This window comes from Notothenia coriiceps, unplaced genomic scaffold (assembly GCF_000735185.1).
Source record: "Notothenia coriiceps isolate Sejong01 unplaced genomic scaffold, NC01 NC01_scaffold00028800, whole genome shotgun sequence".
Lineage (NCBI taxonomy): Eukaryota > Metazoa > Chordata > Actinopteri > Perciformes > Nototheniidae > Notothenia > Notothenia coriiceps.
The window spans coordinates 396,721-413,596 of record NW_011361501.1 but is presented as its reverse complement, the minus strand read 5'-3'; the positions used below and the strand labels follow the sequence as shown (position 1 = coordinate 413,596).

At 40.8% G+C, this 16,876-nt stretch overlaps 2 protein-coding genes across 3 annotated transcripts in view; both read right to left on the bottom strand.

The window, feature by feature from the left end:
* Positions 1–11,047, bottom strand: part of tsku (tsukushi small leucine rich proteoglycan homolog (Xenopus laevis)) — a 54,592-nt gene extending 43,545 nt beyond the window's left edge. Inside the window, exons 1-2 of one of the 2 annotated variants that reach the window (XM_010786192.1) lie at positions 10,793–11,047; positions 10,230–10,360 (exon numbers count right to left, since the gene is read on the bottom strand). The gene's annotated coding sequence lies outside the window, so the exon portion shown is untranslated. The remainder of the gene's footprint in view (positions 1–10,229; positions 10,361–10,792) is intronic. The other variant, XM_010786189.1, reaches the window with a different exon arrangement.
* The window catches only part of LOC104958470 (armadillo repeat-containing protein 8-like), a 42,458-nt gene that overhangs the window by 5,493 nt on the left and 20,089 nt on the right, over positions 1–16,876 (bottom strand). The window contains exons 5-8 of the mRNA XM_010786212.1: positions 2,661–2,736; positions 2,008–2,098; positions 1,867–1,927; positions 598–815 (exon numbers count right to left, since the gene is read on the bottom strand). Coding sequence (XP_010784514.1) covers positions 598–815; positions 1,867–1,927; positions 2,008–2,098; positions 2,661–2,736 — 446 coding nt within the window. The remainder of the gene's footprint in view (positions 1–597; positions 816–1,866; positions 1,928–2,007; positions 2,099–2,660; positions 2,737–16,876) is intronic.

Sequence of the window (16,876 nt, the reverse complement as noted above, 5' to 3'; positions counted from 1 at the left end):
AATGTAAATAAACAGCCAAATAATGGATCAACGCTCTCTGTCTAATATGTTCGCTTGCTGTTAGTGTTGTTGCATAGCAACCACGTCGCACAATGTTTTGTGCAGAAGGCAACGGAGGGACTATTTTATTTTGAACATCATTATTTACTAATAAAAACTATTTAAATTAGAGTGTGTATTTTTCTTTCATATTGGCACACTTGGTAACCGTTTTGCGGAGGGTCGACAACCCCCTTAGCTGTGATATAATGAGTATATATCACGGCCTGAAGTGAGCTATTGCTTTTATATATCTGCCCCTTTTAAACCTTGTTAATCCCATAAAGAGGGCCCACTGAGGCCGCTGACCCACCCTCTTGTTGTCAGTGATGGCCGACACAGTACCCCCGTTTTTAGAGATTTGGGTACGGAGGAAAATAGAGAGGGTTTTATTTTCTGACGCTGCGTGAGTTCCCTGACACCGGGGACACATGGTGATTTAGAAAAGACATCAAAAAGTTCATTTTGAGTGATAGGTCCCCTTTAAGTCTTGTTTGTGTAATAAAGCACTAAATATCTGCCCTTTTAAACCTTGTTAATCCCATAAAGAGGGCCCACTCAGGCCGCTGACCCACCCTCTTGATGTCAGTGATGGCCGACACAGAGCTGGGGTATTTGAAGTAGTCGGCCAGCATGGCCACCAGGTGGTCGGTGGTGCTGGCGATCCTCTGCAGCTCCACGTCGGGCTCCATCAGGTAGGCCAGCGTCTCCGCTCCCTCCACCCTCTCCTCCAGGAGATGCTCTTTACTGCACATCCGCACCAGGCAAGGCAGCGTCTGCAAGGAGGACAGGAAGTAACGTTAGATCAGTGTTGGGAAAATACTGAATGTCTTCTTCCAATATCAGAGTAACATGCTAACAGAGGTATCCCAACTGTAGCTGTGAACATGACAGGATGTGTGATTACCTAGAAGAGCATCAGGACTGTTTGAGGCATATGATAGCTATGTGATTAACATGATGATTCAGCCTCTATGGAGAGAGACATATGACAAGCATGATCATTTCTGACGTGGAGCTAATCTGAAGTAAACATTGAATACTGCTTTCTATTCCTCCATCTTGTGACTGTGTAACTCCCTCTCTTGGATATCAGCATGTGAAGGACACTGTTCAGGAACTAGTTGATGCTCTGTATGTGATGACTACTTCCATTCTGGAGAGGATCACAGATACATGGATCCTGAGATTGAATATGAAGCCGGGGACCAGGGATTATTAACATTTTAAAGTATTCAGAAAAAGTCAGATTTTTGAGAAAAATTCATAATTTGGAGAGAAAGTCATAATTTTGAGATTTTTGAGAAAAAAAATCATAATTTTGAGAATTTTGAGAAAAAGTCTGATTTTTGAGAAAAAGTCTGATTTTTGAGAAAAAGTCATAATTTTTAGATTGAGAAAAAGACCAGTGATATTTTCTCTAACAATAAGGAAGAAATCTAATATTTAATATTCCATTACTCACATACTTATGTCTATATAATATCCTGCTTTATATTTTGTCACAGTACATTTATAATTTAACATGTTCTACTTTTTTTATTGCTATTGATATGTTGACATTTTTAAATGTTTACTTCTAGTATTTTAATTGTATTGTGCAATGCCATGTCCCAACTTGGAATCAATAAAGTACTTCTTATCTTTAGTGCCTCTACTGGTATATCATCATCATCATCATCATCATCATCATCATCATCATCATCATCAAAATAATCAGAATAATGTTTTTTACAGCTATTCTATCAGAGAATGTATTAAAAGTAGGTAAACAAATCTTCACTTTATAGGAAAATAATAACAATGTAAGTGACAGAAAATCCTGACCTTTAGGACCACGCAGCTGTCGTCCGTCCTGATGGCGCCCGCTCGACACATGTACGTTAGACTGAGACAAAAGGAGGAGACGTCACACTCAAAGAAAGCGTGTAAAGGAGTCGTATATTCTAAATGATTTATTTCACTCACCATTTGGCTGCCGTCAGCTGCATTTCAATGGGTTGATCCCTCTGCATCATTCGGACAAATACCTGAGAGAGCAGCTCACCATCCACCAGCACTGGTGACAGAAACAGGAGAACTGGGGTTAGAAAGTGGAACGTATAGAGGAGAAGAGAATGAGAGAGAGAGAGAGAGAGAGAGAGAGAGAGAGAGAGCGAACAGAGACAGAGAGGAACTCCAGCTTAAAGTGTGAAAAATATAATAATATCAGACAGGAATACTGTTAGAAATTCGACTTGTAAACCTACAACTTTTAAGAGGTAGATACTAGGGCTGAACAGAGAAAAGTAGATCGATCGATCGGCAGAGAGTGAGTATCGGCCGATATCGATCGGAGCATCCCTAGTAAATATTAGGTAAGATATTGAGAATAGAGGACAAGTGGAGAGGAGACTGAAAGTAAAAAGAGAAGTAGAATTATGAAACAAGATAACACAAAATAAGATCGGTGGACAGAAGAGAAGTTAAGAGAATAAAAGTGAAGAATAGATGGGAGGGAAATGTAAAGTGAGACAAAGAAAAGTGAGAAAGAGCAAACTGAAGAAGGACGACAACGAAATGGTGAATAAACAAAAATGAAGGGACAAGAGAAGAAGTGAAAAGAGACAAGAGACGCTCACCATTCACCAGTGTCATGGAGACCTGAGTGTTCTCATAAGCCAGGACTGAGAAACACTTTAACGCCTGCATCCGGACCTGAGAGGAGAGGAAGATATTCAGAGTTACCCGTGAGTGAAAGGGCTTCTGGGTAAATCTACATTACTCACACAGGCCGTTTCTCAATTGCGAGGATATTGGCTTCCAAGCCAATATTTCAAGGATGCTACGTCATCAAGTGGCGCAGCAGGAGCGTTCCAATGTCCAGCATACTTGGAATTCCACCGAGGCCGCGTCCTTGGTTTGGGGGAAATTTCGAGGGTGCACATGTGTAGACTCCGTGGTCTTAAAATCCCCACAATGCTTTGCGCAAAATGTAAGGCGGGGCCTCTCATATGACGCACACCTGCACACTTGCTAGCCTGTTCCACTCTTCGTTTTCCGAATACCAGGAAGTATTCTTGCCTCGCTTCTGAAGCAAGTGACTCGGAAGACATGTNGTTGTGTGTGTGTTGTGTGTGTGTGTGGTTGGTGTGTGTGTTGTGTTGTGTGTGTGTTTGTGTGTGTGGTGTGTGTGGTGTGTGTGTGTGTTGTGGTGTGTTGTGTGTGTGTGTGTGGTGTGTGGTTGTGTTTACACTCCCCCCCATCGACTCCACATATCCTTATGATACCCCTTTACCACCCACGCCTAATGACGCCGACCCCGTCTAATCTCGAATATAATCTATATGGACCCTGACTTCCCCGGTCAGTCTTTACGTCCCTTTACACGCTGTGTGACACTGGGGACGAACTGATTTACTCCTGACGTTTATAAACTGACAGTCTTTACGGAATTGTAGCGTTGTTCATCTCCCATGTAAATGGTCTCCGCAATCAAGACTAAAGCTGTGGCTCACACCGTACTACTCTACTCTCATTGTTCTTCTATGAGGAGTCCTAGAAATATCCGTATTTAAATAAAGGACAACAATTTGGGGAACTTATTTACCACCCCTTCTGCTAATCCTTGAGACGGAAACTGACACTATAATAATCATGAAAGGTGACAGGAACAACCACACCTAACGTTTAGGGTCCTCACATAAACCACGTCCCTTCCAATTTCGAGGGACTCGTCCAATCTTATTATAATAGTCTGTGCCTCTTCCTCCTCCACCAACACACAGACACACCGCTCCCCTTCCTCCCAACCCCACAGTCCTGCGACGAGAGTAGTATTTTTCAACAAGGGTTAGAAACCCCTAAGAGTCCGTGCCTGCTTGTATAATGGAAAAAGAGCAACACGAAAGAATTTTAGTAAAACCCGGCTCTGCACACTTCCCTCGCTGGGTTCAGAGAAAAGTTCTGAGTGGTCGAATTCTTTCTCCAAAAATAAATTAAAGGAACAGCCCGTGGGGTGGGTAATCTACCCTTTATAAAGGGGCAGCGAAGAATTTTACAACCGTCGGGGAGTTGTGGTAAGAGTTGTTACTAAGGTGAACCGCGTCTCATTTAGACCACGAACTCACTATAGAACGCCAGCATTGCGCCCCACCAGAGACATGAAAACACTCAGTTGGAGTTCCCCAAGGTTCTCTACCCCTAATAATGGTCGTTGTATACATAAGGGAAATCCTGTCCAACATAACGGGAATACTCTCTAAATACTACTGTTTATCGAAGTTTCATCTCTCGTCCTATAATTTGGCCCAAATTATTATTTACAATAAATTATAATAATAATTTAGCTATTATTTAGTACCAGTAAACTTCCCTACCCAGTACTGGCTTTCTTGCTCTAGCGCCTATGTTCGCCCGGCTCTACCCAAAGAGGTGTCCCCGACGCAAACAAGAAAGGAATCCCTAATTCATCTTCGAAGCCAATGTTAGGGCCCTCTGAGCCCTCCAACTTGGCGAGAAGGAAGCGCATAGCTTTCCCTCGTCAAACTCCAACCAACCCGTATCAATCCCTAACCGGGTGGACCCCGCCGGAAGGGAATTCCCTCCACCAAGGTCTGCAGGGTCAAGCCTTCTCTGGGTTCCCCATTCCTGGATCCTGGTCCACCTCCCTATATAGAGAAGTGACCGGAACCCCTCACCGGGAACCCTAAGGGGGTCAGTCTCGACCAACTAACACCGGGTGCCTTTTTCTTTCAAACCCCGAGAGACGACCTTTGACGGATGGGGAGGCGCTGGGCCTGTTGGCCTATTCGCCCCTTTACCTACCTACCATACCTACCCTATTCAGTCCGACTATTTACTCCCCAAGGTTCTTAAGGCTTTCGTTTTAATAAATGTGTAATGTTATGTCATGTCAAAGGGTGAAGGTTTCACAAAAACTAGATGGTTATATGTCGCATGCCTTCTCTTCTTCCTTTTAGCATTAATTATTACGTTATATGTAAATATTTTAGAAATAAAAACCAACAAAATTGTTAACCAAACCAGTCTCGATTTCTTATAGCTTGAAACGATGATGTTGAATCGGAAAGATTTGGCATCAAATGTATTTTGTTTTCTAATCTTTATTAATCAAACCTTAATCCACTTAATAGAAAATTTGACGTAGCTGTAATTCTTCGTCCACTAATAACTATTAATCCATAGTTACCTTTTTGATATATAATACGTTGGGATAATTTCGAAAAAAATACAAGTCCGGGTTAAAATAGTTAAAACAATAGGGTCACATAAAACCTCCTGTTAACTAATTTGTGTCACCCAATATAGTAATCCGTTTAATTTCAATTAATTAATTAATATTCCTTTAAAGCCCTACTGAGACCTTCTCCCCAATAAGTCACCCTCAGTACGGCCTCCAACTCGACTTCCATAAACAACGCTCACTCCGAAGAGGAAGGTCTCTGTACTCTCAGTCTCTCAGCCCCCGATCGGTCGATTTCGGGAACAGTCGGGGACGCAATACGAGGCAGGGGGCCCCTCTAAAGTTTTCTCGTCCAGAGGAGAAGAATTAAGAGATAATGGTCGTTTGGGGAGACAGGAGAGGCTAGAAACGAAAGATAAGAAGAGAGAAGGGAACGGAACTAATATTACTTACTTCGTCTAGTATAGCTGTAGGGAGGAGCAACACAATCGTGTCGTCTTCTATAGTTTTGGACAGTCCTCTAAGAATTTTTCCGAGGCACTAACCTACCATCACCCTTCCCTTCCCCCCAGACACTCGATTTTTTCATCCCGGAACAAAAAGTTAAACCCTTTTGTCCTCAATTTTTGTTCTCTACTTCTCATAAGTCTATTACATCTTATGTGTCACTTTTTATGAGACATTTCATAATACAGGACATCACTTTTACTTAGATTTCCCAGGGTACAGTACGAAAAGCCAATAATGGCAGGGGAACACCAATACTTCACAAGACGTACATTTTGCCAGACGTCTTCAGTGTTTGGGAGTTTATGTGGGACATCCCTCATTTGAGAATTGTGTCTGTATGTCACCCAGATACGACGGGGGTCTTGCGAGCACCTCTAAAGAAAAAAAGAAGGAACCCATGGTCACTGCACCCTGGTATGGTTTACCCTGGTTAGGCACCTCGAGGAGTGCTTTGACACTACGCGACCCCCCCCCCCCCGACGACACTCGGGAACCGTCGACGCCTTTGACCCTGCCGAATGTGACATCACGGCGTTCAAACCCCCATGCCACGATCCGACCTTCGGAGCGTCTACCACCCCACCGACCGTCGGGGAGTCGTGGGGGGAAGGCGAAGTACCCACATCCGAATCAGTCCGACGTCAAGCGACACAGAGCGACGAGCGTCTGGGTGTGTCCGTTGGGCTTGCTGTGGTCATTACCTCGAGTGTGACAAGGCGGGAGTGCGTCAACTCCGGAGCGTTGCAGGGGCGGTTTGTGCCGTGTCTGGGTGCGGTCGTCAAGAATAGACAACGTAATGACCACGGCAAAGACCAAACATTGCGGAACATTGTGTATTAGTGACTACAAGGTCGACATGCCTACCAATGAGTAGTCTTGTCTCAACCCGCTCGACTGGTTATCTCGTTGGTATCCTCCCCCCCCCCCGTCATCGAGGTTGTTTCGGTAAATCCCTTGGCTCTCACTTATGTGGGTATGCGTGTGTGTGTGTGTGTGTGTGTGTGTGTGTGTGTGTGTGTGTGTGTGTGTGTGTGTGTGTGTGTGTGAATTGCAGAAGGCCACCGGCAGGCCTTGTTGTTGATGTTGCTGCCACACCAGATGTAGATGCACAACACAAAGTTACATAAGTCAATAGGGCATAGACGTGCTTATCAAGAGGGCTTTACAGGGGATGAGACTTGCAGTTAATACTGTGTCTCGTGAAAACACATGTACAGTCTGTCTGTTGTGCTTTACGATAGCCCCATAGAGGCACACAGAGCAACAGCAGAGTGGATAATAATGTGCTGGCATTCATATCTCTGCAGTTGACTGACAGCTGAAAGGGCCCTGTCAATATGATGTGGCAATGGAAGAGTGGCAGATGACTTTACCTCTTCTCCCCTCAGTGACAGAGGTGACCTGCCACCTTTATCAGTGAACACCCTTTCTTTTAATTGTCAGAAAAAGATAAGACATATAAAGCGGTGATTGTGTATCAGCATTAGGGTTGCAAAATTCCGGGAATTTTCAAAGATGGAAACTTTCCACGGGGATTTATAGGAATAAACTGGGTAATTTTCAAAATTGAAGGTTGGTTCTTCATAGGGAACTTAAATGTAGTTGGGGAAAGTATGTTTTAGCATAATCTTGACTAAAACAAACAGATGCCATTCAAGTACACTTGAATATCCATGCCATAGCACACTGCCTACTGCATGGCTATTGAGACCACACCCTCTCCATTCCTCCATCACATGCCCAGATGAGTCATATTTAACTCAACATTCCTGTTTTCGTTCTTCAATGAAACAAATAATTGTTCAATTAAATAATTAAAAGTTGTTCTGTTCTATTTTGAGTGAGTCTCTCCAGCTTCAGGTTTTGAACAAACACGAGCAGCCAAGTTTTATGACTGTCAAATTGAGCTGAGTACACAAATCTCTCACTCACTGAACAGAATTTAACAAGCTTTTTTTCTGGTTGAGCTCCTCAGAAGCTAAATACTCCGCCCACAGAATAAACCACTCGTAAAAGGACAGAGGTCTAACCGTGATGAATGAATTCTCTATGTTTATCGCAGCATAATGTGTCGATACATGTTTTTCAAATTTACAGTTAAACGGCTCAACTCTTCTTGTGTATGACATCATTAGCTGTTGTGAATTACGATAATAAAAGCTCCTTCCCCGTCTTCTCTGCAATTACAAGTTTTGTCTCCCCTCAAGCAAACTACAGGCTTCAAAGGGATCAGCCTTGTTAGGAAACCACAGAGGCAATATGCAGACTAAACATGGGAAACTGCCAGTAAAACCGAGCGATTATACGTTCTTTATGTCTACCACACTGGCCTTCAGCTGCTCGTCACCTCTGTGTGGTTTTGTGGCCACATTTGTCTGGACCGCCTTCTCTTTCCTGCATCATTTGCTCCATCTGTTGCCTCGGCGTGGATTGTGAACTCTGCGCACCAGGTGTTCCTCTCGACCTCTCGCCAATAAATGTCAGCTAACAGCAAACTGCTGCTGCCTTCAAATCATACACATTCTAACTACTGCAATTACCCAAAAGGCAACGGCAGTTCGAGCTGCAAACCCTCTGAGTGGACAATTGGCAAATGCATGTGAGATATCACGCCCCAACACCTTCTCACTTTCAGAGGTCTTTTGGCACCTCATAACCTGGCATCCTGCTGTTCTCAGAGGATCATCGGCCATTAGCTCTTATTTATTTCTTTCCCGCAGCAGTGATTACTTTGCAGGGTGTGTTTTCTTTTACAAAAGGATAATTTCCTGGCAAATGCAAGCAGACTTTTGCCCAACTCGCCTACTGTGATAATCCAATTACCATAGTTTGGTGTCAGTGTAGAGACAAAATCCTTTAGTGTGTCAAAAGCCATTACAATACAGCACTTTTAATTACTCATACATACTTATCTAATGTCTTGACAAGATGTTTTGCCAGCTAGAATTTCTTTATCTAAATGTGTGCAAAGAAGTAATAAACTGCACATTTATGGCAGTGTAAATCTTCAAAATATCAACTTAGTTCTCCTAATAAACACATTTCTGTATTTTCAAACAGCACTGATCCTTCAATTTATAAAATCCTCCTGTTGTTTATTATTCATGTTATTGAGACCCCTAAATGAAATCTTAACGCTAAAACTATCACATTTAAAAAATGGATGCCGTACTAATCCTGTTAAGCCAAATGAATGCACAACACTGAGGGGGAAGCGTGAGTCTAAGAAACTGATGGCACTCAAGTGTTTTTAAAACACTTGAGTGCATCAATGGGACGCCTACAGTTACAGTGAATAAATCGGTTCACAAGAAAGGAGACTGATCAAATGTATCAGAGTAAATCCAAGCAAAGTTAGAAGAGACAGTATTACAGAAAGTGGTAAAAGATTCACTGAAGGTGCAGCTAAAGCATGGCCAGAGTCTAATTACCACTTTTGTCAATGAGACAGTGTAATGTACTGAAATAAGATAACTACCCAGTAGAGTGATCCTTGGCAAGAAGGTGCCCAGACTTGTTTTTATGTGTAAAAAGGCCTATGTCTTTTTGGTCATTTTGGATATATTCCCCAACTGAATCAAGCCTGTACCAGTTATGACAACACATTGGTGTATCTGTTCCTATAATTTGACCCAATAAGACATTTTATATTGAAGTATTCTAACTTAATAGAGTAGTATAAATTGGCCAAAACTTTTAAGGACTATGTGTTTTTCCTATGGGAATGTATATGTACCATTTCATGCTACTTTGGCTTTAGTTTCACATTCTGTTAATTAAGATCTTACATAAACAAAACCTGCGAGAAGTATGTTACAAATTAAACTATGTGTATTACAAAGTAGCTTAATTTATTTCATCATTAATCCATTAATTAGCATTACTAATAATCCAATAATCCAAAATATAATGATATAACAAAAATAGGGTCTTTCTGAAACTAGTGTTTTAACTTTTGAAAATAAAGTTGTTTGCTACTTATACTTAGTAATACCTATTTAAATAATACTTTACCTTTTATCATTGTAGTATTGCTACTTAAAAACAAGTAACATACATAATTATTCTACCAATGTTTCCAGTGGTGGAATAAAACTTCTACATCACTTTACTTTAGAAAACAATGTTGTATTTTTTACTCACTACATTTATCTGACAGCCTTAGTTTAATACTAAGCTTATGGCCAATATTATATATAAATCTTTTAAAAAAACATTGGTTATAGGTTAAGATATCTAGCAGAATTATACACATTAATTAAATGCAGGACTTTAACTGGTAACAGAGTGTTTTTTAAGATTTAGTATTTTCTACTTTTACTGAGTAGCCTACCCCCACTAACTCATAGGTCCATCAGAAGGACCTTTTCCATGAAACCCTAGTTAAACTCTTCTTTTTGCAGTTTAACAGTCTGCCTCCAGCTGATTTTCAGACTACCACATCATAAAAAGTGTGACTAACTGTGACCGATGTGTCCTGCCCTTTGTGCATTACCACGCTGCACCGCTGCCCTGGGACGTCAACCAGGAGGCGGGCCGGTGTACTCTCACTGCATGGGCACCTCCGCAGATCAAATTTCTTGCAGCTGTACGTGGCAAACCCCGGAGGACTCCACTGCAGCCTTTCTGGATAAAATACCCAAAACAAGTAGCCTATCACATGTGTATCTATGAGTACTTATACTATAACAACTTTAACGTCTACCCCGCCCCTCTTGGCTGTCAATCACAGCTCCACATGTCACCACTATGGGCATAGGACCGCAAGAGTTTGCACACTTCGTAACGTTTCTTTCTCCGTGTGTGAATAATTTGCGGTTAACGATATGGTCAGTCCAGAACTATGGGACACCATGCAGGGGCGGTTTCTTAAAACCAAGAGGCAACCGTGAAACCTGATCTGACCACAGCTCTGTGTCCGAAACTATTGTAACACTGCTGATAGACGAAGAGTTAACAAAGCCACTTTCTCACAAACAGGGAAAGAAACTTGTGAAAAATATAAAAAAAATTGCTTTTTCATTACTTTTCTGTACCGAGAAAGTTACGTGGACTTACTTTGGTGCCTTTCCTCCAGACAGTCCGCTTCTCGGCCGTTTTTTCACTTCACCGCTCCCATTTTCCAGACCCCCGCAGGGCTACTGTCCCGCCGGTTGCAGTGTGCCCGCTGCTCGGCATGAGCTCTGCGGATCCCTCCTGTGTCTGCCCGTCACAATACACTGTCAGGAGCTGGAAAACACTGGGACACACTCGTCTGTTCCCATCCCATAAAGTCTTGACTTGCTTCGGGCTCATTTTACCATCATCAAGCCCCCCCAGCGTCCAAATTAAGACCACTTCCTGTTGATGCTTTCCAAAATAAAATGGTACAAATGCAGCAATAGCGTATTGATACAAATGCTTTGGTTCTATTCAATCACATTTGTATTGTTACCTCGGCTACCGTTGCCGGGGTGCTTTTGATGTCAAGTTAGGATATTGACAATATTGTTATGTAGGCAACAACAATACATTTATATTACATCATCATTACATTGTGAAAGGTTTGATGATATCCATCAGTTTCGTTCATACCGTGATTTATCATTGAATACAATTATTAGCCAGGCTGTTTGTAGTTGCTCTGTTGTAGCTATCAACTTGCGCAATGACGTTTGACAAAATTGTGTTTTGATGGTCATACCAATAAACATTGATGTAATGTAACTACATACTCAATAACTAATACTTTTTAGTTCTTGAGTAGCCTATGTAGGTAGCCTACTTGTACTTTATTCTATAATGTTCACATGATGCTACTTTCTACTTTTTACTCCACTACATGTATTTACCTATTAAGTTACAAGTCATTTAGCAGATTTAGTTTAATACAACATATACATTTACACATATATTATCATATGTTATTATAAGTTAAGCTACCCAGTAGCGCCTATATAAAGCAGAGCAAATTTACCAAAGCTGCAACAGTGAAGTGATGAGCACATTAATCAATAATCAAATCGTATTTTTTGTTTATTTTTTCAATTTGTCACACACACACGTAACTTTAAATAATATACACTGAAACAAACAATATTTTCTCAAGGCAGTAAAGTCATTTAGATATTGAGCTCCGTCCTTAACCAATGTTACGCTTTTACTTTGAAGGCCAACACGTCCAACTTCCGGTGTTTGACTGTATTTCTGACGCTGCTTCTCCATCCGCCCTCTAGTGGAGAGACACTGCAAACAAACCCACATGAGAAGGAAATCTGACATTCAGCCTTGCACAACAAGGCGGCGGTTTGTTTCTATTGGCCTCAACACACATTTTGATTAAACTGATTAAAAAGATAATGTGAACGGAAACGCAGACTTTTCCTGTTGCTACCCTCTGAAAGGTTATTTTACACGAGGGAACTTTTAATATGGTGGAAAAACCTTTGTTAAGACAGACCCTTCAGATTTATGTAAAATAATTGATTATATAGTGCTTATATTTTCCTTATTATGATGTGTTATGAGGATAACATTGTTTGTAATTAGTTTGCAATAAGAAATTAAATAATTTCAAACACTATTCTAGTTTTCTACACAGGAGAGCCAATCTATAGGAACACATTATGTTATTGTCACATGCCAAAACTAATCTGTGGAGACATTTGGCTGCTTCCTGTTACAAGAGATAATCTGATAAATTCTCTAAAAGGGCCAGAAATACAGAGGTCAAGTGATGAGTTATGGTGAACATCTGTTGCTGCTCACACAGCACGAAGGGGCCTCGGCTCTTAATTTGAACCCTCATTTTGCTTTCCTCGTGAGAGCATGACAGCATCATTGCACACACCCATTGAAGGCTCAATACGCACAAATTCACTAATATTTGCACTCTCAGCGGTACATGCATTGTTCTTGTAAAAAGCGTTAAAAAACATTTGATATAAAAGAATACAGACCATGATCATTTTGTTCCCTAAAAAAAGGCATGTCACACACTGAGCTGTGATAGAAAGAGGAACCTATTTTGACATGTCATTTGTTGTTAGACGTGTAGCAACTTGTATTCACACTCACATACACACACACACACACACACACACACACACACACACACACACACACACACACACACACACACACACACACACACACACACACACACACACACACAGCTGACACACATACTATTGCATGAGTGTCTGGGATTCTTCAAGCCTGTAAAGATAAGATAGGGGCACAGGCGGAGAGATTGCAGAACAGAACCTTTGAAAGAAGCATGTGAAAGAGAAACCTGATATATGATGAGGCTAACATGACGACAGTGCGACACATTAGCCTATAACTGTCTTTTAATTATTCAATAAATTAGCTTGCAGTTTTTATTCTAGGTTGTTTACATTTAGCCAGTCATTCCCAGCACAATTAAACGTTATATGTATAGAAATGTCCATATGATGTTTGCGGCATAAGGTAATTATAAAAAATATACCTACTTCACAGAATATACCAGCTCGTTTTAACTGATTTGTGCCTCTTTATTAAACAGTGTGTTGTTGAAAATATCCCTATTTAATCTGGGTTGAACGCATTCTGTTTTCAGCAGTGGATAATATATTATGTTCCGCTAGATGGCAGCAGTGCTACAGAGAGCCTTTAATAAAACATTTAATATTAAATCAGGACCTTCACTGTAGTTGTTATCAGGCACGTGCAGAGGATGTTAGAGGGGCATGAGCCCAAATTCATAAAAAGGCAATCAGCCATTTTTTGTAACTTTTAAATAAATATATGCCTGATATAACTACTTGTGTGACAGTTTGAAGGGATATACAATGTATGTATTTAAATAAACCTATGACTAGGGTTGGTTCAAACACTGATACTTGACAGTTTATTAATGATACGTGCAGAAAAATGAATTATATTTCAGTACATTCTTCTAACAGATATAGCCCAACTCTGATCTATACAGCTCAGTACTGCCTGCAAAGATGTTGCCACTCTCTTGCCTCCTTTTTTCTCTTACCACCTTTCCATAAATGCATCAGGAACAATGGTTCAGTGATGACAGGCAATAGGAAGATGCTGATATTGTATGGCTAAGATACTGTGCCAACAAATTAGTATAACATAATTCACATTTCATAAGATACTTAAGGACACAATTATAAAAAGCAACACATTAGATAAGGTGTATTAGACACAGGTTTATCCTTTTCTTTGCTTTATGTGAGATAATGATACGGATTTGTAAAAACAGTTCATTCAAAAAAGGGCACTTCTCCAATAGGAGAGCAAAAGGGCATGTGCTCAAGTCCCATTTGAGGTCTATCTGTGCACTTGCCTGATTGTGATTTCAGTTGAATCTTCAGAAAATATAGGTTAATTGTGTGGTGTCCGGGTCTGTGGGACGTGTTTCATTATTTATCTAAAGAAACATTGTATGATCAATTATTTTTTTCAAACTCACACTCAATGGCCTTGGCGCATTTTCAGTGAAGAACATATATCAGCTGCCTGTTTTTTTCACACTCTATCCAAGTTTCAAATTTGGGGCGCCAGTTTGGGTCCTTATCACAACTGATCAAGATGGCCAACAGATTCTCTTCTCAGAGGGCCTTGCAGATGATTCTGGAAGAGAGAGAACCATTTGATGATGATGAAGAGGTTTCAGAATGTGAAGATCACATTTCTGAGACTTCTGAGTCTGACAGTGACTTTGAAGAAGAGGATGAGATTGAGCATCAGCTAGTTACAAAGAAAAGACGAGCCACAGGACCAGCCGGTCAGCGGGCAAAAAAACAAGTAGCACTTTAATTCATTAATGTAATGTTTACATGTAACAAATGTAAAAGGCAAATATTAAGTAAACATCTGTTGAGTATTTTAACCAGACCCACGAACACAGGCTGAGTAACAAAAATATGAACACCACACAAGGGTTGACTCAGGTAAGCTCTTGTACCATGATACAGGTTCAGTTAGGTACAATATTTATTTCGCCAAAAACGCACAGACGTTAAAACCAAGCTTTTGAATGCCCTATGTTTATTTGTCAAGTGTGACTTGACTTACATTTTACCACACTGTTTAACACCATGGCTCCCACCATGTTTGGTTTGTGGGCCTCTTATACAAAAGTCTCCTTACAAGTAACACCTTGTCACGTTTCTGGTGTCAAGAAAGCTGTTCACACCTCCACAAAAAGAAATTTCCCCTCTAAAACCCGTAAGACAGTTTTTAAAAATATTTTACACAGCTCAAATATGTCTAATCATCCAATGTTTCACCAATTAAAAGATTAGAAGAAAAGTTTTTGAAAAACATTATACTGCAACAACAAACTGCCTATGACACTATTCAAACTCAGCCTTGATCAGCTACAGTAAAATGCACCAGTATTCATCTAATATTGTGATATATATTTCCTCCAAATTGTTTTCATTTTTATTTTTGATACTTTAAAGTTAAAATCCTCAACATTTCCAAGAAGTCCAACCCAGTTTTACAATTTTTCATTGCTGCTTTTTCAGTGGTGGAGTCCGCCATTTTCCTGCAGTCTCACTGTTGCCAGCTGTTAGCACAGGTGTCCGCAAATCAAAAATCTTATGGATGATAACTTTAAGTACATTGTGACGATAATCTGTACTTGTAAATAAGAAGCTTTCATTTGTGTCTTTCTTATTTTTAATGTCTGTATTTTTTGTTGGTTTATTTGGTTATTTTACTTAAAGATTGGAATACTTCATGCACCACTTGCTACTGATATTTTTGTTTCATAGTGTTGTAGTCAAAACCACCTGAACTGAGACCAAGTCATGACCAAGACCGGAGTTTACCAAGACCAAGACAAGAACAAGACTTTGAGAGGTCAAGACCAAGTCAAGACCAAGTCAAGACCAAGTCAAGACCAAGACCGTCGTTTAGCAAGACCAAGACAAGACCAAGACTTTAAGAGGTCAAGACCAAATCAAGACCAAGGCTGGGCGAGACCGAATCAAGACCGGAACCAGACTAGTGTGAATCCAACACTACACGATACACTTACAATAAAATGTGAAAGATACCATGGTCAATTTTATCTAAAATATCCCAACTTCATCATAAAAAGACTGTTTGAGTGTGTGGGAACAGGGTGGGGAGAGGTGAGGGGGTAACAACCGTTATAGACCAATCCCATGTTTACAAACATTGCGGCGCATGAGCGCAAAGATTTGGAGTCTCTTGAGTGCTTTAAAGTAAGTCAGTTTAGTCACGTTATTGGTGGCATTTGAAACAGGGCGTTTTACACCCAATCACATCCCTAGCCGCAGCCGTGCTCTTGACCTGTCTTGACATAAAATCTCCAGTCCTATAGGTCCGAGAACGAGACAAGACCGAGTACAAATGCAGTTGATTCCGAGACAAGACCAAGACCTTTAAAAAGTGCTACAACACTAGTGTTTCATAACTATCCTGTAAGGTCGAGAGTCTTCAGAGGTCTATTTCTGTCTGTAGCAGAAACTATATGAAAAGGAGAGGATATGTTTTGACATTGAGAGATGGAAAAAAATACATAACAAGAGTAAAGAGAAGAGCGGGTATGAGACAAAAAGGTTATAGAGGAAGAGGAGCAGAGACTATCTGATCAAGAGGAAGCTCCCCTCCATGTCAGCTAATCTTATAGCTTAAATTCTTTGATCGCTGCTCTGAGTTTTCTGCCTTGTTCTTGACACTGCTGTAACAAAGCTACATACTGCAGCTTCTTTCTATCTGAGGAAGAGGCGAGAGATCAAACAACAAAGTTCAGACAGCTCTGTTCAGAAACGCAATCCCCCCCACCACACGCACAACTTCAGACTCAATGCATGTGCACACACTTTCAAACACACGTGCACACTTGTGTATGTTCGTACGTGGCTGTGGAGCAGATGTAGGTCTGTGTGTGGGAGCGGTTTGACTGAACTAAAGCAGCAACATAGAGGTGCAACGACAACCCCCATTTCTTTGTTTCTCTCTCACACAAACACACAGCTGATGTTAGATTGAAGATAACTGAGCAGTGAGTGTGGGAGTGTTTCCAGAGCTGCATGGTGTATAATAAGCGTACCAAATCAGTAGTCGTCTGCATTAATTAGAAATCATACATCATATTTCCGAGTTTCATTTGCTCAGTCACTG